Genomic DNA, 23,662 nt, shown 5'->3' with positions numbered 1-23,662 from the left:
TACATGTGGTGGAAATGTAGATAGAAAACGTGATACTTTTTAGTAATTTTGATAGGCCAACTTAGACGTGCTTATGTCTTGATGCATTTAAAAATACATTTTTAATAATTATATATGATTTTAAAAATATTTTTTTAAAAAATGTAATTTTCTGGTTTGTTTAGAATTTTAGGGTTTTAGAAAATTATAAAGTTTTTATGAAGAAAATTTAAAAATTTTCTGTTTTTGTAGATTAATTTTTTTGCAATTTTAATGAAATTTATGATACTTTTGGAAATTTTAAGGAATATTTGCTTCTTTTGATACATGGCAGCCTATAATTTTAGACAGAAAACATAGATGAGGTAACTTGATAAGCTGAAGGAAAATAGAGGAGGTAAAGTGACCAGAATTCTTTTCCAAAGTAACAAACTGAAAAAATATATTTAAAAATTAAAAAATGAAAAACAACTAAAATAAATAAATTAAGGCACAACAGGATAAAGAAGGAATGTATTCAACATTTATTAAAAAAATAATTATTTTTAAAATTATATATTTATAGCGGATCAAGATTAATAGTAGGACAAAACATATTAATTATGAAGTAGTAATAAATTTGATAACATCTATCCTTTTTCGCACTAAAAACGGGTCTATATAAATTTGATTATTGTTATTTGAATCTTAATTAAATAAAAGGGTAAACTATAAAAATAACCACTTTTGTCTGCTTGAGACTATATTTTAGTTATTTATGTTTGAAATGTTACATTTTAGTCACTTATGTTATTGTTTTGTTACGAAGTGGTCGTTTTACCGTTAAATTATATTACCTCCTTAACGACAGTCCTATGTGGCAGTCCAAATGGGTTTTAAATGCCAACTTGGACTGCCACGTAGGACCACTGGTAGGGATGTAACGGAGCTTAACAGTAGAGTGACTACTTCATAACAAAACGATAACGTAAGTGACTAAAATATAATATTTTAAATATAAGTAATTAAAATGTAATTTGAAGTAAACATAAGTGATTATTTTAATAAGTAAAACTTTTTAAAAAATAATTTTATATATATAGAATTTAATGTTAATAATTTAACTTTATTTTTATTTTGGAATTTAATCAAATAAAAATTTTAAAAATAAAATTCCAAAATAAAATTAATGTAGTCCATTGAGAAGGTTGCCATGTTACTTGACATTTCCTCATTGAGCGTATGTACTACACATTACAGCGTGTATGTAAAAAATGTACGATCAGATTGCAATAACAGCTACTCTCCTTTATATGAACCAAAGCGGATATTTAAGAGACTGCCATTTCATTAAAACCTTAACAGTACATTTTCACAAGCTCCCAAGCAGGCCCACACTCTCAAGAGCCAAACTGAGAAAAAGATTCATCCATGGAGGGCATGAATGATGACAATATGCATGGCATGATGATGCACAACACATCAGATGGCGGCATGAACATGACGAACCACCATAAGATGATGATGCATATGACCTTCTTCTGGGGTAGCGATGCCGAGATTCTCTTCTCCGGTTGGCCAGGAACCAGAACCGGTATGTATGTCTTGGCCCTCATAGTTGTCTTCCAGCTTGCTTTCATGGTGGAGGGGATTTCTCACTCTCGGTTCATGAAACCCGGTTCCACCAAACACGTGACCGCCGGTCTGGTTCAGACTTTGTTGCATGCTCTGAGGGTTGGACTTGCGTATCTGGTGATGTTGGCTATCATGTCTTTCAACGGTGGCGTTTTCTTGGCCGCCGTGGCTGGCCATTCTCTGGGGTTTTTATTATTTGGCAGTCGTGTTTTTAACAAACCTTCCGCCACCGTCCCCGCCGCCAAAACATCCGATCTTCCGCCTATGAGTTGTTGAATATTAGGGTTTATTTCTTTCGGGTTTGGGTCTAAAAGAATTGATGTTTATGGTTTTAGATTTTTGTTTTTATCTTTTAATCTGTGCTTTGCTCTGTATTTGTTTTTCATTCGATACAAAAAAAAATCATAGATTGCTTAAGAACCAGTGAGTATACATTTTACCCATTCATATCCTTGGATTATTATTGATTCCTATCTTTAGCATGAGGCTGTGGTGAAAACAGTGCAAAGAGACATGTGTTTGAATCTATTAATATAATTATATATATATTTATGTATATAAATTTTTGAATTAATTTAATATATTTATAAATTAATTTAAATTATTATTTATGTTAATATTTATTGAATAGTTCAAAACCTTAATTCCGGTCATATATATGATCTATATAAATAGATTATAAATCTGACAATAAAATTATTAAAATATTAATTGTGTAAAAATATTAACAATTTTAATTTAGTATATTAATTATAAAATCGATTTTATTAAGCTAATCAACTTAACTGAAGGGATAAAAAGAATTAAATTTAATTAACTCCAACTACTTTTTACTCAACGCTGATTATGATTTGATGATAGGTGAAGTCATTAGGGTTTGGGTTCCTTGTTGGATGGAATTAGCAGGAAGTTGCGGGTCAACTCATTGTCCAATGAATGCAATTGATGGGTGGTTCTTCTATCTATTACCTTCACATCAAGGATTCAATAAAATGTGTACCATCCATAAGTATGTAGGGATCCATATTTAGGGTTGCATTTAAGATATTTTCTCTAATATCATGATATTTTGCATTTTGCAAGTGGGCACCACTATTTAAGATACCTTTTTTTATGCACAAATGTTGCATACATACAGCATACATGTTACTATTTATAACCATGAGCTTTGCTTTTATCTATATAATTGAGTTCAATTTCTACTCATAAAAATAGAGTATATTTTATTGTTAACGACAAAAAAATATTTATTGGGTCTAATTACACTCTTGATCATTGTACTTTTTATATATTTAAATTTTAGTCACTCTACTTTTAATTCAAGTTCTTTAATTACTTTACTATTTTGATTTAATAATTAAAATTCAATTAATAACACTTTCATTTTTCGTACCATGACTAAATTACATGCAACTTTAAATTGGCGAGGTGAGCAATTTTTTTAAAAGAAATCACATAATTTAAATGGAAGTAATTTTATGGTGGTTTCAATTATTAAATCAAAATAATAAATGTTGTTTGAATTTTAGATGAAATGACAAAAGATTTGTGCATGTCTTCAATTGACATCCTGCCCGATCTTTGGATCGTTAGACATTATAAAACACATACGCATAAGAATAGGTAGATTAAATTTATGAAAGTAAAAGAACTAAATTTCAAATATAGTAAAGGTATAGTGACTGAAAACAAAATTAGACCTATAATTTATATAACTGATTAATGGCAACATTTTTTTTTAAAAAAAAAATCTTTTAACATTCAGTATTCAATTGGTTTTTCAGAAACATGATATTCTTTTGTTAGCACTTTCAAACTTTTAATTTCATGGGAAGAAACGTAATGAACTTCTACCTTATAATTCATGCTGCCGATGAGCATGCATGCATGCAAATGGCATAGTAAAGAATTAAAAAGGAATTATTTATTTATTTATTTATTATTTTTTAAAAAACTTAACTTGTTGAATTAAAAAAAAATGTACAAAAATGAACAAAAATGTACTTTCAAAGAAACCCATCAATTAAAGCAACCTTCCTAAATACTCAAAAGCCAATCAATGATTTTAGGAAAAAAATCTTTGCATTCCTTTTTTATCTGTGTATACTAACATGTTACTGTCATGAAATACCACTTACGCTAGTGGGATATTATATATATATACACGGGTTGTTTGGCAATTGACTTATAATTGATTGTAATGACTGATTTTAGCAATTGATTCTATTAACTCTTTATTTAAAATTGTTTAAAAAAAATTAGTTGATAGTTGAAAGCTGATATGTGAATGTAAAATGACAAATAAAAGTATGACACATTTTATTGTTAAATATTTATTTGTTTATAATAATTTTGTCTTTATTGAGTGAAATTATTGAAATAAAACACTATTATCAAAGAATTAAAACATTCATTATGGGAAATTAATTAGTTAATATTTTTAAAAATTTAAATAAATAATTTTCTTAAGTTCCTTATTTGCAAAGTATTTTTTATTTAAATAAACATTCATTATGAAAATTAATTAGTGATTAAATTTTGAGTAAATATAGTTAGATATGTCATTCTACGTATCTCATTCTCAATCGGTTAGGAAAAAAGTTGTCCATAATTGCATTTTTTATTTTGAAGGTTTTAACTCAACAAGTTATTGCAAACTTTCATTCACCAAATACTATAATTAAAAATTTTTACTATCAAATCTTTTATTTGTACCTAAATCAATTAAAGAAGACCCAAAACTTTGTTTACTAAACACCCCTACACATTTTATTTTATTTTATTATATATTATTATAAAAAAATGCATACTTGATGTTCCTTATTAAGTCCATGGATATTAAAACGTGTGTGCAAAAAGGCAAGGTGCATGCCGTACTGCCGTGTGCTGATGAGAGCAACAACGGGGCGGTGGTTTAATTTGTCAAGTGATAAATTCAACTTTTATTAATGGTTTAATTCTGCTCTCAGTTGTTATATTCTGTATATTTAAAATTTAATCCTTCTACTTTTATTTAATAATAATGTGAAAGAACTTTCGTTAAAGAAGCAAATGAATATATTGAATATAGGATTATGAAGTTTTCAATTTTGAGTTTTTTTCAACATTAATTGGTTCAAAGAAGTAGAGTAGACACGGCTTTAACTTGGCCATGTAAGTAAATTGTTTTTAAACACAACATTATTCGATTTAAATAAAAAAAAAGTAGAGGGACTAAGTTGTATGAAATTAAAAGGAGATTAAATTTAAAATGTATGAATAGGTTAGGGACTGAGAGCAGGATTGGACCTTTATAGATTTCTCCTTCATTCTTGAATCTTCTCTTCTCTTGTGATATCCATTGCCATATTCCCCAATTGTTGACTTCTTTGAAAAACTAAGGTCATCAATTAATTATGCTTTGGGTTGTGGTTTTTAGCTGTGATTTCAGTAATGTATGTGGTCAGATATTAATTGCTATGGTTAGAGATTATAAATTGATAGGGACCACAACCTACCTTATTTCACATGGAAATATTGTTGTACAAGTCCTTATATTATAGTGTAAACTGAATTTTAATCCCTATCCTTTTAAAATGAGCACCAAAGTTTATGTACATTAAAAAATAACAAAATGCTCATTTGGGGGAAAACTATTTATTATTCATTATGATCCTTCAAAGCAATTTTTTTTTTTTGGCTTTGCTCTTGTAAGAAAATAATGCCAAATAGCATTTCTCAAGCTAAATCTTGTACCTTAATATCATGTTTGGTTTAATAAATATCTCTTCGATAATAAAATAATATTTTACGAAATTATCCTTATGAAATTAAATATAATATTCTTAAAATATTAAATAACAATATTTTAATTTGTTTGTTTCATACCCTTAACCTACAAAATAAGAATTAGGACTAAAGTGACAAAAAAAAGGTAAACATTTATTATTTTACCTAAAATAGAAACAAACATAGTTTTATACTAAGGGTATGTTTAGATACCATAAATTAATTGCACCAAAGTATAATTATAAAATATAATTCTTTAGATATGTGTAGCTAACATAGTGTAATTATATCGTAATTTTTTATATCATCTTTGACAATATAATATATAATTACACAACTAAATAATTTTAAATTCTAAAAATAATATTAATTATTATAAAAAATCAACAAAAATAAAACTTAAAATCAAATCATGTAATATAATTACTAATGAATTTAATAAGAAAAATAAACATATTATGCGATTTTATCTAACTACTCTATTTCATATTTGTTAAGTTATTTCCTTTCTAACATAAAAACATACTCATTGTTATTATCAGTTGATTTTTCGCCGAGTATAAATAATTAATAATAAATACTATGTAATTTAGTTTAAATTAATATTAATATTAATCATTTATAATAAATATTATATAGTTTATTTAAATATTTAATAAGTCAAAACATAAGTGAAATTAAGGTTTCGTTTGGTTTAAAAAAATAAAGGCCATTTTTGTTTTTTTTTCTTGGAAAATGGAAAACATTTAAAAATGTGTTTGGTTGAAATTTTTAAAAATTGAAAATGAAACTATGTAGAAATTAGAAAATAAAAAAATTATTTTCATTTAAAATACTTTGTAAAAATGAAAAGGATAAAAATAAGAGTTTTTAATTTTTTTTTACAATTGAACTAAGACTTAATCAAGTTAAAAATAATGATTTTTACCATTTAAAATTTTAAGTAAGCCGTTTGAGTCTTAACTCGATTGACATGGACATTGTTTCCAATAAAGGAGGATGTGGGTTCAAATGCACTAAAGCACATCTTACTATTTATAGGGTGGAGAAAGACTATGGATAGTTCTAGGTATTGTGTCAAAATAGCAGATATGATTAGAACGATGATTCAAAAAGAAAAGTAAATAACAAGAATAGTCACTAAATTATTTAGTTTATTTTATTTCGATTATCTAATTATTACAACTTTTCTTTTTAGTCATTTAATTTTTTAAAATTATATATTTTAATCACTCTTTCGTTAGTTGTCTAATGGAAATCTAACATGGGCTTTGTTTATTGGGTTAATAATAAATTTAAACTTTTCAATGTTTACACATTCTATCAATTTGATAGTAAATTTAAAAACTTCAACAAATTTATCATTCAATGTTTACAAGTTTCATCATTTTAGTCCTAATTATAAAAAAAATAAAAAATATTTAAAGAGATCCTAATTTTCAGATTCTTTTATTGGGTTTTAATTAGACATTTGAGACAAAACAATGTAGCAAAGGGAAAAGTGAACTAAATCAAAAGAGATTGATAAAAAAAATAGCTTTAATTTATGGGTTTTTGACATGTTTAGTTGATGAAAAAAATGAGCATGGTTGATAAGAAAAAGTAAATATAAAAATATTTTAAAGATGCCTTAAATATATTCTATAATTTTTAGAATTAGAGCTAAAATGACAAAATTTGCAAATATTGAAGGTTAAATTTGTTGATTTTTTTTATATTTAGGATCAAATTAATAGAATGTATGGGCTAAATTTATTATTAGATGAAACAAAACCCATATTAGACTTCAAATACTAGGTTAACAATAAGAGTAGCTAAATCGAAAAAATTAATCTTTGAGTGACCAAAATAAAATGAACTAATAATTAGGTGTCAATTCTTGTACTTTACCCTTTAATTTTTAAAATAAATTGGGTCAATGCTATTATTTTGGGAAGAAAATTCTAAGTAGAATTTGCCAATTGCAGGGACAAAAAATCTTAAAAAAATGAACTAAATTGTAGTACAAAATCTAATAGTACAATAAAGGATAATGTACTAATACTATACGTTTAACCTTCCAAAACCTCTAAAATTTTGGTCTTATTAACACAATCTAAACTTGAAACAAATATTTATACGTTTGTCTTTGAACTTAAAATTTCCATAATATATCCATCAAAACAATTTCTTTTACAGTACTTATACTATATATATCAACAATGAATCATGAACATGGCATGGAAGGCATGGCACCAACATCTCAGTCAACCAATGGAACCTCTGGTATGCATCACCACAACATGATGATGATGCATATGACCTTCTTCTGGGGCAACATTGCCGAGATCCTCTTCTCCGGCTGGCCCAGCCGGCGAGGTGCCGGCATGTATGCATTAGCCTTAATATTCATCTTCGTGCTTGCGTTCCTCGTTGAATGGCTCTCGCATTCTCGACTGATCAAGCTGCTAGGGGAAGGATCGAGCAATGTCTTGGCCGGCGTTGTGCAAACATTGTTGCATGCCATTAGGGTTGGTCTTGCTTATTTGGTAATGCTTGCTGTCATGTCTTTTAATGGTGGGGTGTTTTTAATGGCAGTGGCTGGCCATGCATTGGGATTTTTGTTGTTTGGAAGTAGGGTTTTCAAGAAAAGCACTGAAATGTTCCTTGATGATAATACATCTGATCCTCCCCCTATGGCTTGCTGATATTGAATCCTTCTTTTATTGTAATGAAAAATGCCACAAATTGTTTAGGGTCAATATATAAGCTATGTTCTTAATTGAATATCTTTCATTAATTGAGAATCAAATTATCAAGAAAAAGTTTTTTTTTTCTTTTCCTTTTTTTTCTGTGATAATTGCCTAACTATATAAAAGGATTAATAGTAGAATGGTTGCTTTTATTGGAAGCATAATTTGTGTTGTTCCAAGGATTTTGACTTTTGGTAATGCCTTGAACTTCATCTCATCACAATCCAAATGCCAAGTGTCTAAAATGATTATATTTTCATAGAGTTAAAATATAATTTTATAATTTTATTAATTTATAATGTTTAAAAGATTAAAATTAAATATTATCATATTTTAAGGTTAATGTACAATTTTCCCGTATACTAAATCATAATTTTATAAATTTTAAAATGTTAAAAATATAATTTCACATTTTTTAGGGATTAAGATCTTATCATCCAATAACACCACCCCTCATTTAAAACATGGATTAGACTTAGATTTTAACATTCCAATTCCAACATATATCATATCATTTTATTTATATATATCACTTAACACTAAATCATTTTACTGATAAGATTGAGACTATTCATCACCAAAGGCATAAGGGTCGTGGTAACAAAAGGGAGGTGGCGTTGAAATCGGACATTAGCAAGGCATATGACAAAGTGAATTGAGGTTATCTCCGATTTATATTGGAAAAGATGAGTTTTGATGTGAAGTGAGTAACCTGGATGATGCTCTGTGTGATAATGATTACTTTTTCTATTATGTTTAATGGATATGAAGTAGGCCTGATTGTTCCCAACCGTGGACTTGGACAAGGGGATCCCTTATCCCTGTACTTATTTATTCTTTGCACAGAAGGCCTTAGCTTTTTATAAGGGAAGCAGAGGAGATTGGGCCATCTATTTAGCATTTGTTGTTTGTTGATGATAGCTTCTTCTTTTTTACTGTCGTGTATTTAGAACGTCGAACAATTAAGAATGTTCTATCAACATTTGAAGCGACTCCGAGGTAAGCTGTTAACTCTTAGAAATCGAACATTATGTTTAGTTAGAGGCAGGATTTGCGCTTTGCTGAGAGTGAGTTCCCCTTTGGATCATGGTTTGCTCTAGTTGGAGGGAAGAAATAAAAAGTAGGTCTTCTTGTTCATAGAGACAAATTAATGAAATGACTGTTTAGTTGGAAGAATAATGATAAACCGTAATATATACATATTTTTACCCCATGCTTGGCATATTTATGAATGATTTTTCCTTGGTTTTACTGAATTTGATGCTCCTAATCTTTTAATTTCATGTTTTATACTCAGGAGAGCTTAGGATAGCAAAAAGAACAAGAAACGGACAAATTGGGCCTAATTCAATGTTTCACACGGCCTAGGCACTTCCACACGGGTGATCCACACGCCCGCGTGTGACACACGGGTAGACCACACGCCCATGTGACATGGCCGTGTCAACATTAAACCAAGTCAGAATTGCACACGGCTTGAGCACCTTCACACGGGCGTGGCACACGGCCGTGTCCCTATCGAGCCCAAGTCTAATTCTACTCGAAAAAGGTCAATTTTGAGGGTTTTAAAGCATTGCAAAGTCTATATAAAAACCCTAGAAGAGGATAAAAGGGGAACACGGAGAGTAGAAGGTAGGGAAGTACTCAAGAACATCCATCGAAATCACCTCGGAGGTAGGGTCTACATCAAGACTGAAGATTTCCATCCAATTTCCTAGAAGTCCTTTGGGTTTCTTTATGTTTTGTTGTTTTCCATACTTTGAGATGTTTTCTATTATTATCATGAACTAAACTCCCTAAATACCTAAGGGAGATGAAACCTAAGATGAATCTTATTACTTTTTGATTTATATGATAAATATTTATTCTTATTCTTAATTGTGAGTTTTAGTCATTGCTTTAATATTCCAATATATTAATTCAGGTTTTTGATGTGCTTACTCAGTGGAGGAAAAGTCCTTGTTTAAGAGTAGAGCATTCATAATTAAGCGGAGTTGTATGCAATCCTAGAGATAGGACGACATAAATCTGCCGGATTAGAGTCAAATCTATAAGGGAATCCATAGATCTAGTTAATGCGACTATAGGGGTTTTAATTAGAAAGAGATTTCAATTAATCAACCTAGAGCCAGTTGTTTTTAGTCTTGAAAGGGATATTAACATAAATCGGGGATTTCTACAGAATAAGTCAAGTGAATAAATCGTCTAATTCAAAGGTAATAAGTGAAGTCTAGGTGGATTCTTTCTTGGGTATTGTCTTCTCAATCAGTTTTTCAAAAGTATTTTCCAACCTTAATCTCTGTCGTAATCTTAGCTAATTAAATAATTAGTTTTAGGTAAACATTCACTTAATTTTTAGGCTAGATAATAAAAAGATAGTAATTACTAGTACTTTTAATCTTTGTGGATACGATATTTCTGGTCTCACCATAACTATACTACTGTTCGATAGGTGCGCTTGCCTTAAGTCGAATTTTTAGTTAGTTTAGTGACCATCAAACAAATTCCTCTCTCATCTTGGTAAAGAAGTTTTGTTGAAAATTGTGGCTCAAGCACTTCCAATATATTGTATGAGCTTGTTTTTACTTCTGATCAATATATGTGACTCCAAAAAGTATGATGAACTCATTTTGGTGGGGGTTCGAGCAATGGTCATCAACGGAAGATTCATTGGGCCTCGTGGGATAATCTTTGAGTTTCCAAGAAGTATGGAGGTATAGGGTTTCATGATCTTAACTATTTTAACTTGGCGATTTTAAATAAGATTAGAGATTTATCTCTGAACCGATACTCTTTTTTATCAAATCTTTCAAATTATCTCTGAACTGATACTCTTTCTTTTCAAATCTTTCAAAGTCAAATATATTTCATCTTGTGGTTTTATGGATACCCTTCTCTTCTTTGGAAGAGTATTGTTGCTTGATAGCAAGCTAACTTTATATATTTAATGTACCAAATTTTTGTCAATTTTTTAATAGAATGCTACTAAGCTTGTGATTTCTTACTTAAATTTTATCAAGGACACAATTGGAGTGTCAAAGTTCAAAAACAAAAAAAAATCAAGCTAAATTGGAACAAAAAGCAAGCTGTGGGGCTGAATTGAAAATTGTAGAATTATTTTTGAGTTGATAAAAGATATCAACTTTTACTTTGACAAATTATATATTTAGAAAATTTGATATTATGGTGGGTTGTTAATATAAGCATGATTTTAGGAGTAAATCATGTGAAATTGGTTCTTTGAGAGGTGTATATAAAGACTTGTAATTGTGGCATGAAATGACACATTTGAATTTAAAAGGCAATTAGCATATTCTTGTGTCAGTAGCATTTGAATATTTTGCCATTTTTTGTTTTATATTTTGGTGCAATTGTCCTTTTAGTTCTCTCCCTTCTTCACCTATTATCTTTCATAAAAATTCACTCTTATAATCCAATTACGTATGATTAATTTCATGTTCAACTAATCTCTATTTAGTTTTAGGCCGGTTATCACTCCAATCGAGATTCGTGAGAAATGAACACACACAAAAACCTTACAACATGGTATTCATTATCTCTCCGGAATATGAGATAGTTACAATCGTCCCTTAAATTTAATTCAATTTCAATTAAAAAAGTGCGCGTTGGATTGAAGTTATTTGGCGTACAATTGGGAAAACCAGTCGGCCGTCTATCACATTTGGCTTCCCGCGAACAAATTGGCGTGTCTAGATGGGAAAATGCCAGTTGGATTCCATCAAGAGAGATAGTGATTAGATTTAAACAATCCACGCAGTTGAGGCCGTTAATTCGAGTTGGACTCTTCTAGATTGCAACGCTGTCGAGATCCTAAATTGTGGACGCATGCTACGTGGTTAGATAGTCGGTAAAGGTTGGTTTACAGGGTGTACCAGAATTAACTACACAAGGAAGAGTTGACGGTTAATGCGTTCTTGATCGTTATAACCAACTTATCGTTTGTAAGGAAAATTTCACTTTCAAAGATAGACTCGAGTCTGGAATATTTCGAGTCTAAGGCTAAGAATTCACAAATTTGATTATCTAATTTAATTTCGGTTATTTAATTTTATTTTGCATTTATAATTCAACTGTTATTATGTTCTATATATTTCTATATTTTTAACTCTAACAAACTAAAACCCCATTCGTTTTATTTTTAGCACAACACATTTTAAGTCGTGGGCATGATAGCTATCATGACATTAGAATTTGGTCGCACAAAAATAATATTAAGAATCTCAACCTCAAGATCAACCTTGCTTCTCTATACTACAATTTAGTTTAGTTAGAGCTCACCAAATTTATATTTGGTGGCATCGACAGCCATCATTGTAGCTAAGCAATTACTGAATGATGGATCTTGTTGGCTTTTTGGTAATGGAGCTATGATTGAAGTTTATAAACACCCTTGGCTTTGTGACAACAACAAATTTTTTTGTTGACTCTATTCCTCAGCCAGGTATGGTAGATATGAAACCAATGGCACTTCTGAGCATTGATGGTTGGGCATGGGATAGGAACTTGATCGAGGGATTAATGGCGCCGTATGATGTTCACCGTATCCTCCTGCTGATAGTATTATTTGGCAATACACTCACGATGGTTGTTATTAATTTAAATCGGCATATGGCTGCAATCGGGCATTTGGTCTCGACTTTGTAACAACTTGTTACCTCTAAAGGTTAAAGATTTCATTTGGCGTCTATTATGTAATTTTGTTCCTTGTAAGGCTCTTTTGTTGGAGAAAGGGTTGGCTATCTCCCTGGACTGTATCTGCTGTGGCGAGCTTGAAGATATGGAGCACGTCTTTTTCCATTGTACACGTGCTATCCAGGTCTGGCAGATTTTTGGTGTCTCTGTGTCGCAGGCTACTATCACTGGCTTTTTTGAACATTACTTGATGCTTGGGCAAGGTAAGGATCGGTTACTTACTATTCTTTGGAGCATTTGGTAGCATCATAACCTGCTCTACTGGCAGCAAAAAGTCGTGCTTGTTTCCCATATTGTGCTATTTTTTAATGCTTATTTGCAGGAGTGGAGGGAGGCCAATGTGTTGTTTGATCAGGTGCAGCTGAGGCAGACTACTGGGCTACTGTGCTCCGAGACTCGCGTGGTGAGTTAGTTCCCTGTTGCACAGGACATCTGGGTGCAATTTTGAATCCCGTGCTGGTGGTTAGGGAAGCACGACCATGGCTTCGTTCTTTGCCCGTTGCTACGGTCATCATCGAGTCAATTGTTTCCGTTTGGTACAAGCTTTAACAGGTCATTATGCTTGCCGCTCTGACTGGGGAATTTTATTACCTGACTGTCTTAAGTTTAGGGAGCAGTTTAGTATGTTACCCTTTCAATAGGTTCGAAGGCTTGCTAATCGGGTAACGCTCACTTTGGCTTGTGCTGCGTTGACTAGAGCAAACTTCTTTCAGTGGGATGGTTTTCCACTGGCAATATGTTAGTGTTTTCTTTCTAATCTTGCTCGTTGTAAAGGGATTAATCCCCTGAGATATCGGCTAAGCTTTCCCTTAATTTCTAGATGGTGACGCAGGAAGGACCGGACTATCTTTCAACAATGGTACAGATTTAAGCTTTCAACAAAGACCTCCTAATTTATGCCAAATCTGATTAGATTAGTTTTGGATCGGGATTGAATAAATTTGGTTTAAAATTTTTAGACAATTTTTTATTCGAATTATTTTGAGTTTAGGTTAATTTCAAATTCAATTAATTTTGTATTATTTGAGATTGAAAGCAGACAAAAGGCTTTGAGATGAAATTATAATTGTAAGTTAATACAATAGTAAAATTGCATTTCAACCTTTCAAAAATTTACAATTCAATTCGGGCTCCCCTAAGAAAAATTTTCTGGCTTCACTCATGTTTGAAACTCAAAATTTTCAATTAAATCATTCAAGGTTTGGGTTTTTTTGAGTTCTAGTAGTCAGTCCATGTTCAGATCATTTCAAGTTATTTATTATGGCCATTTTGAGTATCTCAATCTAAATTTACGTCAATCCAAGTTTAAAGCTAGATAAATCAATTCGTTAACTTTTATAATTAAATTCAAATTAATCAAGTCAAATTTTCGAGTTCATGCAATCCAGCGCATAATCCGCTCAATATATTAGCAGTACATAGCATTACAAAAATCATCTCTTAATCTCATAGAATCATTTCAGAATCTAGTTGACCCCAACAATTTTCCATGACTTTCCAGGCTTCCAAACAGGGCCAGTGGCCTGTTTCATTGACCCCATAATATATATGGATGTGGTCCCTTAATTATTATTGCCTTGTAGCTAAGTCCAAACTGCAGACCAAATCAAGAAATAGCTGCAGATATCACATTGGCCTTGTCTTTGTTTGCCTTCTAAACAATCTGCTTGCTCCTACTGTTCCTTTTTAATGCCAAGTGGTAGATTAGACTTGATTGTCGGTAGACTTGTCAAATAGAAAATGTTAGCATCCTTCACTATTGATGGATCCTACATTCATGTATCTGTAAGATTGATGGCATGTCCACAAATATCAATTATCAATCTTTTTAATATTTATTTAAATTTATTATCATATGCCCATATATAATTCACTAATAGTGTATAAATTCAAAAAACATTTACATTTAAGATAAATTATACCATTATTCATTAAATTAATTAAATTATGAGTAAATTTTCGTTTTAGTCACTAATTAAAAAGAGTTATAATTTGGGCGCTAATATTTTTGGAAATGGTTTTTTTTTTGTCACTCGACTGTTAAGTGACACTTTTTTAATTAGTATAATAACAATTTTAGTTATCATTTTCTATATTTTTTTTCAATTTGAACTTGATTGTATATAAAATGATAAAAATTGAAATTCGTTTTAAGAATTAGAAAATTTTAAAATTTAAATTTAAATAAAAGTAGATAAAAATTTCAAAAATAAATAAAATGAGAGAAAATAAGGGAAAATTGTTTTAAACCCTCTAAATTTTCTCCTTGTATTTATCTTATAGAGATATCCAATATCCATTCTTTAAGAAAACATAGAAAAAAAATAAAAAAAATTAAGCAAAATTACTGGTTCTTTGTTTTTACTTATTTTATTTCTTGGTATAACTTTTTTCCTTATAAGAAAGGAGAAAATTCAAAATATAATTTATTTTTACAATTTGGATTTTGAAACATTTAAATGAATTGAAAATTTGCATTTAATCTGAAAAAAAAATTGTGGTATATTTGTACTTTTTCTACCAGAATCATTTTCACAAGCCTTTGTAATACTAGTTTGGTTTCGAGAAACATCAAGGAAGCATGTAATATTTTTGAGATTTTATTTTTCTATAAATTCTATTTTTAAATAATTTTAAGTTTTTATTTTATAATTTTCATATAGGATCAAAGTCAAATTGATAGGAAATATAAAATTTAAGGATTAAAATTGTTATTGTACCAACTAAATAAATGTTATTTAACAATCGGATGACAAAAAAATCGAAAACATTTGTAATCACCCTTATATTTAATACAATATTGATGCGTTAAGTATAAACCCTAAAATGAAAATTGGCATGTGTTTTTCTCATCGTGTTGAGGCTAGTGGATTTTCAAGCGAATTTTAGGCATTATGGTCTAATGTTGTGTCAGATCAGGTTATTTATAATCATACTTGGTTCATTCATATGAAAGTTTCGTTGCCAAATAGGACTGGTTTTTGTTTCTTAACCGTTGTCTATGGGAGTCCAAATGCTTCTAAACATAGGCATCTATGGAAATGCTTAAATTTGCTTGTTGAGAATGTGCAGGATCCATGGTTATTAGCTGGGGACTTCAATGTGATTTTGAGTAGTGATGGCAGGGGGCTCGAATGTCTTGTGGGGGTTGTGCTTTATTTCAGGATGTTATGGTTTGCAATGGACTTAAGGATTTGGGGCTTAAAGATATGAATTTTACGTGGAGTCGAGGTGATACCTTCGAGCAGTTAGATAGTGCAATTTGTAATGAAATTTGGTCACGTTTCAACCCCGACACCTTGGTATTTCAACTTCTAAAGATAAAGTCGGACCATCGTCCAATTTTGATTGAAATTGGCAATCGTGACAATAAAAAAGATGAGCTACCTTTCAGGTTTTTCGTTGGGTGGCTCTCCCATCAGTCGTTCACTAATCTTGTAAGGAACGAATGGGTGGCTTCTAATTGTCTTCCGGATACAATTGCTTACTTCATTGAGAAGGTTAAGCTTTGGAACAAGAAGACCTTTGGGAATATATTTGCTACAAGAAAACATGTTCTAGGAAGACTTAAAGGAGTTTAAGTTGCTATTGAGAAGCGCTGTTCTAATGGGCTTTGCAAAATAGAAAAATGATTGTTGATAGAGTTGAAGGACATTTTGGATCAAGAGGAGCTTATTTTGCGCCAAAAGGTGAGATGTGACTGGCTAATACATGGTGATAGAAATACCAAGTGTTTCCATGGGCGCATTGTGTCTCCTCGAGTTCAAAATTAAATTAGATCCTTGAAAATTAATGGTGATTGGAGCTATGAAGAAGATGGTAGCTATCTTATTCTTTAAGAATTTGTATTTTGTTGGGGGCTTATTTAAGGAAGCTTTCCCTTTCAAGGTAGATTCCCATCTATTGATGAGATTGATCGAACATTTTTTAATGGGCGAGGTTCTCATAAATGAGGGAAGGACAATACTAGCTCCAAGTGTTTTCTCTAATCTCAATAGGATATAGTTGGTAGCTCACTGTCAAATGGTTTCGAAATGTTTTTGAGGATGGGTGCATAAATTCTTTCTTTAATAAAACTCTCTTGGTAATTATTCTTAAGATTGCTCACCCAGAGGAAATCTCTCAATTTAGACGCATAAACTTTTGTTCAATATTTTATAAGGTACTGACGAAGATTATTGTTGATAGAATCAAGAAACTTATGTTGGGGCTAATACAACCGGATCAAGCGAGTTTTATGGTTGGGCATAATATCACAAATAACATTTTGATAATTCAAAAGGTGGTTCATTCTTTTCGTATCCGAGAAGGAAAGATGGGATGGATAGCCATAAAAATTGACCTCAAGAAGGTCTATGACAGAGTTCGCTAGGATTTTATGCAAGATTTGTTAGTTGATGTAGGTTCTAAGAAGGAGTTATAATGCATTGTATTTCCCTATAAAATTTTTCTTAGCTCCTTGTTTCCTTTTTCAATTCAAAAATCAAGAACTTAGCTCCTCATCATGCCATTTGGAAAAACCCACAATCAAACACATTATATGATACGAACTCGATTGATGTGGTTTCGAGTCGTATGTGTGTGCCCAATCGAGAAATTGAGTAAGTTGTGCTTTGTTTCAAGAAAGGCTGAAAATGGGTAGAAGATAGGCTCAAACAAAGGTTCAAAGAATGTTTAGGGAAGGAATGGATAGGTTTAGCTAAGGCAAAGGCCGAACCAACAATATGAAAGATTGTTGACCCAAGTCTTACAAGCGCTTAGATGGATAATGATCGATGAAAACAGCAAATAAACCTTGACCCACAATCTAACGAGATAGAAACCAAAGGTATAATGAACGCCACAGTTGAAGTGATAAGTTCAGAAAACAAAGGAAGGATAAGACGCCACAAGCCTAGCTTGATAAGTCAGATCAGTCCCAAAGATAACAAGGAGATTTGAATTCCCACAAGTTCCAATTGATTCATAAAATTGGCAAAAAGTTGTCTACAACTAGTAGAAAACAAAGTATTTATAGGCATGAGACAAATCCTAATCGAATAGACACACACTCAGCTGAATTGAGCTATTAATGAACTTAATTGAGCTAATTAAAAACTACAAGATCTTTGATGAACTCTAACATAAGGAACGGCAATGGATAGCATGTTTGGTCTTCCTATTCAGCTAATAATTAACTCTAATGAGTTGAATAAACTTGATTCAATGCTTGACCAGCTAAAGAGTCATAATAGCCTTTTAATTTCTCCTTGGACAGTCAAATGAACAGCAGCCAAAACTTAATGTCATTTGGCACACGAAAAACCCCTTTGTGTGAATGCTTGAATATAAATGGTCAAAAGGTGTGAATGTATGAATTGGAACAGCCACCATTATGTGAAAACGTTTGGGAACTGAATGGGCTTGTGTGAACAGCTCCTTGTCCATTAAACTCCTCAAACAGTCATTTGGAAAAGCTTATAACAGCTACTGGCCTTTAATTCATCTCCATAACAGCTGAATTTATTCCTCTCTTTAAATGCCCATCCATGTAACAGTTGGTTCAAATGATTAATTCACCTATAATCACAATTAAACAAATTAAATGGCTGTAGCAAATTAATTAAGCTGGAACATATTAATTGTTGAAATTATTTAAACAACTAAATAAAATTAAAACAACTTAATTACTTAAACTAAAATAACTAAACACATTACTAAGACTCATTTAATACTTAAAAACTAAATATTATTTAAATTTATTCCAGCAACTTAATGCATAAACTAAAAAAAGCTATAATTGAGCTAAACTGAATTAGATATTCTAGCAAATTGATGCACAAGCTAAAAACAAATAATGTGGAGCTCAATGAGCTAGGATGAGCTATAAACGAGCTAAATGAGCTTGTTTCAAGTTGCATGGAACACTTGAGCTGGACATCCGTGATTGTTCAATTATTCTAGCAATGGTTTCCACCCCAATCTCGAACAATTAAAACCTGCACACAAGTTAACAAACTGAAATTAAATTTCATTTTGCACTTGGGCCCCTCATGTTTAGGCCAATATCGATGACATCGAGTTGTGTCGTAACATGATGCGGTTGGGATCGCATCATTATAGTTTGGACAACTAAAGAATCTTCTCCCATTATTGGACCTCTTCCATGTTGTCCATAAGGGACATTTTTTTACCACAATAGCATAAAACATCTTCTCCCTCGTACTCCGAAGAAATTCGATAGTGGACATTGCTACGATTGCTTTGAGATGATGAAGAATAAGAACTCATTTCACCAACCTTAAAAAAAAGGAATAAAACCAAATTTCAGACAAGAAATTCAATAACCCAATGACCCAATCAAACGAAAGAATAAAACAAAAAAAAATTTAAAAAAATGTTTTGAAATGAAAGCCAATTTTAATCGTAACCGACAAAACAAAATCACTCAGTGTTTTCAAAATACCCAAACCCTAATGATTTAGAAAATACCAATCTTTTACTATTTCGAAGGGTAAAGCAAGTTAAATCTTACTAGATTTTTTCTTCGGATGCAATATTTGACACTTTCTCAATTTAAGGTTTGCAAAATTTTGGGAATTCTTTTCATAAGTTTGAAGACCCTTTTTTAAATTCGATATGTTGTATCAATTTTGGGTTTTTACTTTACCTTTATATTTTTCCAACAGTTGGAAATAAGTGAATTTCCATCTCAAATTTTAATTTTTTTTCCACATAAGCAATTTTACATGTGGTACGCGCATATTAGTTCCTTTAGCAACAACAGCAGAAATTAACGGTTAACGCCAATTTTCATTAACAGAAGAGGTAACATGATTTTTTTGAGGTGAATAAGACTTATTTGGGTGCACCTTTTTAAGGGCTCAATTGATTTTTTTTTTCATTTTTTACTAAGGGTTTTTTTACCCTTAAGATTTAATTATATAACAAATATATTTATTAAAAATTCACATAAAAATATATTGACGCTTTGGTTACAATGATAATGTGACACCCCAAAGGCGACGAATCCTAAAAAGGTGAGTAAAGTATGTATGCAAATTGTTTGGCACGTTGTGGTAGCATAATCTGCCACTCTGTTGGCCTAATGAAGAGTGAGGGTATTGGCTCATATTAGAGCTAAAGTATTTGCCCGTTGGGGGTATTTAAGGATTTAGTTACAGGGTATCTTTAAGTGAAGAAAGGTTACGCCCAGAGTTTTGGTTGAGCACTAATAGCCTATCAAGTGTATAAGAATGTTGTAGGAGACTTAATTCTCTCTAAGATCACGCCATATACGAGTCATGACCATGGTATAGTACGCTTAGTTTACTGGAGCACTGTTCAAGTTGGTTCAAGTGACAAAGTTAGTTGGGAGTCAGTTGGATTGATTTGATCCTCTCCATGATTGGTCAACAGTAAAGTAGATATTTTTTGGATTCTCTTTACCTTCCCCCATTTTTTGGTGGGAAAATCAGAAGTTTTAGTTTAGGTAGGCATCGTCATTTGTCAAGGCCCATAGTAGGGGGACAGGAAATTATATCTAGTAAAAGGGGAAGACATTCTTGATGACTTTAATTTCTACTGTACGTTCTGGTTTTTCTTTTAACCTAAATGTTCTCTTCTTCTTCCATAAGATAGGGCTAAGATCTCGTTTTATCAATGGATAATTCAACATTCTGGTAAGTGTTATAGCCCTGTGTGTTATGATTGTTTATGAGTGAGGATGATGAAAGGTGTAAGAACAATAGGGTATGAGTGAGGATGATGAAAGGTGTAAGAACAATAGGGTATGAATGAAAGGGGTCGCACGTAGTTGAAATGTTAGTAAACTAACTGCAAATGGGGATCCTAATGGAAGCTCCATGATCTTTTAAGCAATTGCTACTACTGGATCGAGAAAGACTGTCAAAATAGAAGCTCTAGGTTGAGGTAAAGGTGAGTCTCTAAACCTGACTCATGCATGTCATATTATATTAGTTATTGATGAGCGTCGAAACTACCAAATATAAATTCCTACTTTCTAACTTAATTAAATAGTAATATATAGTAGTAGGGTTGATCCTATAGGGACTGGGGTTCCTAATTTTCTTATTTTTGTGACCAGATTTTTTAGTCTAGGCCACTGTCATGCTTTCAACTTGTGTGTGCAGAGCTGTAAAATAAACAAAAAGGGGAAATTTAGTTGATAGAGAAAATAAAATAAAATAAAATAAAAACAGAATCATGGTAACAAAATAAAATTAAATGAATTAAATTAAATGGATGAACTAATTATATTAAAGCTTAGCCTCAACCTTAGTCCACTCCAAACTTGAATCTATCCTTGAAAAATAGATTTTCCCTTCCAAGCAATAAGTTGGTTATAGCGATCAAGAATGTCCTAACCACTAATTTTTTCTTTCGTAGTTGATTCCGGTATGACTTGCAAACCAACCCTTATCGATTGTCTAATCATAATACACGTGTTTACAATATCAGAACCTCGGTAGCCTTGTGTTATGAAGAACCCAACTCGAATCAACGGCCTCAATCATGTGGGTCGTTTAAATTCGATCACTATCTCTCTTAACAGAATCCAATTGGCCTTTTCCCACCTAGATACACCAATTTATTCGATAGATTTCGAGTACAACATGAACGACTCGACTTCCCAACTGTACGCCAAACAACTCCAACCCAATGTGCACTTTTTGAATTGAAATTAAATTAACTTTAAGGAACAAATTTTTACTATCCCATATTCCAGAGGGATAATGAATACTCTTTTGAAAAGTTTTTAGTGAGAGTTAGTATCTCAGTTGTTGGAGCGATAACCAGACTAAAGCTAAAAGAGAATTAGTTAAGCATGAGATTAATGATGCTAGTTGGTGTATAAAAATGATTTTAAATGAAAATTGTGGAAAGTGGAAAGGGAAAAGGACTTAGGAAGCAATTTTTCCAAAATAGTGATAAAGGTATCTCTAATGTAATGAGTTAGTTCATGGAGTCTGGATGTGTGTAATATAATTTGTTGTTGCAGACATGAGTATAGTCATTGTCTAATACCTTCCTGTTACACGATTCTAGTACTGACAGGTCTATGTTTTGTAAAAACATGAGAAGAAGACATGTTTGTATAGCCTTCAGTAGGGAAGTTATATTGCAAACCGGGCTGGCTAATCACAGCCCAGCCTTGCGGGCAAACACGATATGTGTAAGACTATGTGGTTGAGGTATCATGACTTCATATATTAATACGCCAAGAAGGTGAGACAATATAAGACCATGTGAGTGAGGCTCCATGATATCCATAGATATGATATGAGGTGTGAGACCATCTGAGTGAGGTTTCATGGCATCCATAAATATGATATGAGGTGTAAGACCATGTGAGTGAGGCTCCATGGCATCCATTGTGTTAGTCTATCGGGACGGTAATTACGGAACAAAGCTAGTCCATCTGGACAATAAACACTAGAAGAGCCTTAGTAGCCAATTACATGGAAATTCTGTATGACGAATTCTGTAAAACCTAAGTGGTGAGATGTTAGTCTGCCTTGTGTGAGATCTGGTTAGGTCTGTGAGGCATTTTCTGATATGTAACAGTCCGATTTAGACCCTAATCGAAACGGTGGTTTCGAGACCACAAATCTGAGTTAGAAAAATTTTTAAATATTATTTTCTGTGTTTATTATATGTGAATTAGCATGTGTGAAAGTTTCATATGAAAATTTTATTGTTTGTGTGCTTAATTAAAAAAAAAAGGCTTACTCTCGTAAAATGAAAACTGGATGGTTTAATGTGCGAGGATTGAATTGTTAATGTCTTTTTAATATGAAGTTTTTATGTTGTGATTGGGCCACTACTAAGCTAATGGACGGCAATGGTCATGGAATAAATAATATTATAACATTTTAACAAAGGTTAATTAGGTAATTAGATTAAATGTTATAATATTTAAAATAAAACATAAAATAATGTCATTTTATGCTTAGTTTGGCCGAATATATCAAGGAAAGAAAAGAAAAACACCAAGATAGGTTTCGGCAAGAGTTTTAGCTAGATTAAGGTATGTTTTGTTTCGGTTTTTGATAATTTTTACGTTTTTGAGATCGTTACTTCAAATACTACCCGACCCATGCTCGAAGTTTTGATTTCAGTGAATATTTTGTGTTATGCCATTGATGAATATTTGTGTTTTGTGATGTTTGATGATGAAATATCAAAAATATGTTTTAGATTAACATGTGTTGTATTCGAGTTTTTGATGATTTTGAGTTATTAGGACTAAATTGCAAAATAATAAATTGAGGGATTAAAATGTGAAATAGAAGAAATATATGGATTAGTATGGTTATATGGAAAATTCGGCCAAACTACATTGTTGTGAGATTTGGTGTATTTTGTGTTTTGTGCAATTAGGACTAATTTGTAAAAGTATGAAATATTAGGGGTAAAATGGTAATTTTCCCATTTATGTGTTGTTGGATTTAATTGAGTGAAATTTTGTTTAAATGAGATTAATTTGAAATTATATATGTAATGCCCCTAACCCGAATCCATCACCGGAATAGAGTTACGGAGCATTACCGGAGTTACCAATTTATTTATTAGATATTTTATTTCATCTAACGTTCATATTTGGAACCAATTAAAATCAAACATATTGTCCCTTAAACGTACTTATTTTTCTCGACATGTTTTACTTGAATTTATTACTCGTCTCAATATACTTAATTTCCTTATATCAACATATCAAAGATAATCACATATTTACATGTCTTGATAAATATCATTCTATTGCCATTTCTTCTTAAACATAAATCAGATAATTCATTATATCGATATTTCATGCATTTAAAAATGCAATTCAAGTTACACTAACTTAACTCGTG

At 31.4% G+C, this 23,662-nt stretch overlaps 3 protein-coding genes across 3 annotated transcripts; all 3 read left to right on the top strand.

Annotated features, from left to right (window-relative positions):
* Nucleotides 1–1,164: 1,164 nt before the first annotated feature.
* On the top strand, nt 1,165–2,040 carry LOC107886026 (copper transporter 6). The gene has a single exon (XM_016809812.2). The coding sequence runs from the start codon at nt 1,390–1,392 to the stop codon at nt 1,867–1,869; it is 480 nt and encodes a 159-aa protein (XP_016665301.1). The 5' UTR covers nt 1,165–1,389; the 3' UTR covers nt 1,870–2,040.
* Nucleotides 2,041–7,487: 5,447 nt separating this feature from the next.
* On the top strand, nt 7,488–8,122 carry LOC107888007 (copper transporter 1). The gene has a single exon (XM_016812196.2). It carries the CDS (start codon nt 7,563–7,565, stop codon nt 8,046–8,048), a length of 486 nt encoding a protein of 161 aa, XP_016667685.1. The 5' UTR covers nt 7,488–7,562; the 3' UTR covers nt 8,049–8,122.
* Nucleotides 8,123–15,940: 7,818 nt separating this feature from the next.
* Nucleotides 15,941–16,387, top strand: LOC121217802 (uncharacterized). The gene has a single exon (XM_041094153.1). It carries the CDS (start codon nt 15,941–15,943, stop codon nt 16,385–16,387), a length of 447 nt encoding a protein of 148 aa, XP_040950087.1.
* The last annotated feature ends 7,275 nt before the right edge of the window (nt 16,388–23,662 follow it).

This window comes from Gossypium hirsutum, chromosome A03 (genome assembly GCF_007990345.1).
Source record: "Gossypium hirsutum isolate 1008001.06 chromosome A03, Gossypium_hirsutum_v2.1, whole genome shotgun sequence".
Taxonomy (NCBI): domain Eukaryota; kingdom Viridiplantae; phylum Streptophyta; class Magnoliopsida; order Malvales; family Malvaceae; genus Gossypium; species Gossypium hirsutum.
The sequence above is the reverse complement of the archived record's forward strand: the minus strand, read 5'-3'. Positions and strand labels throughout refer to the sequence as shown.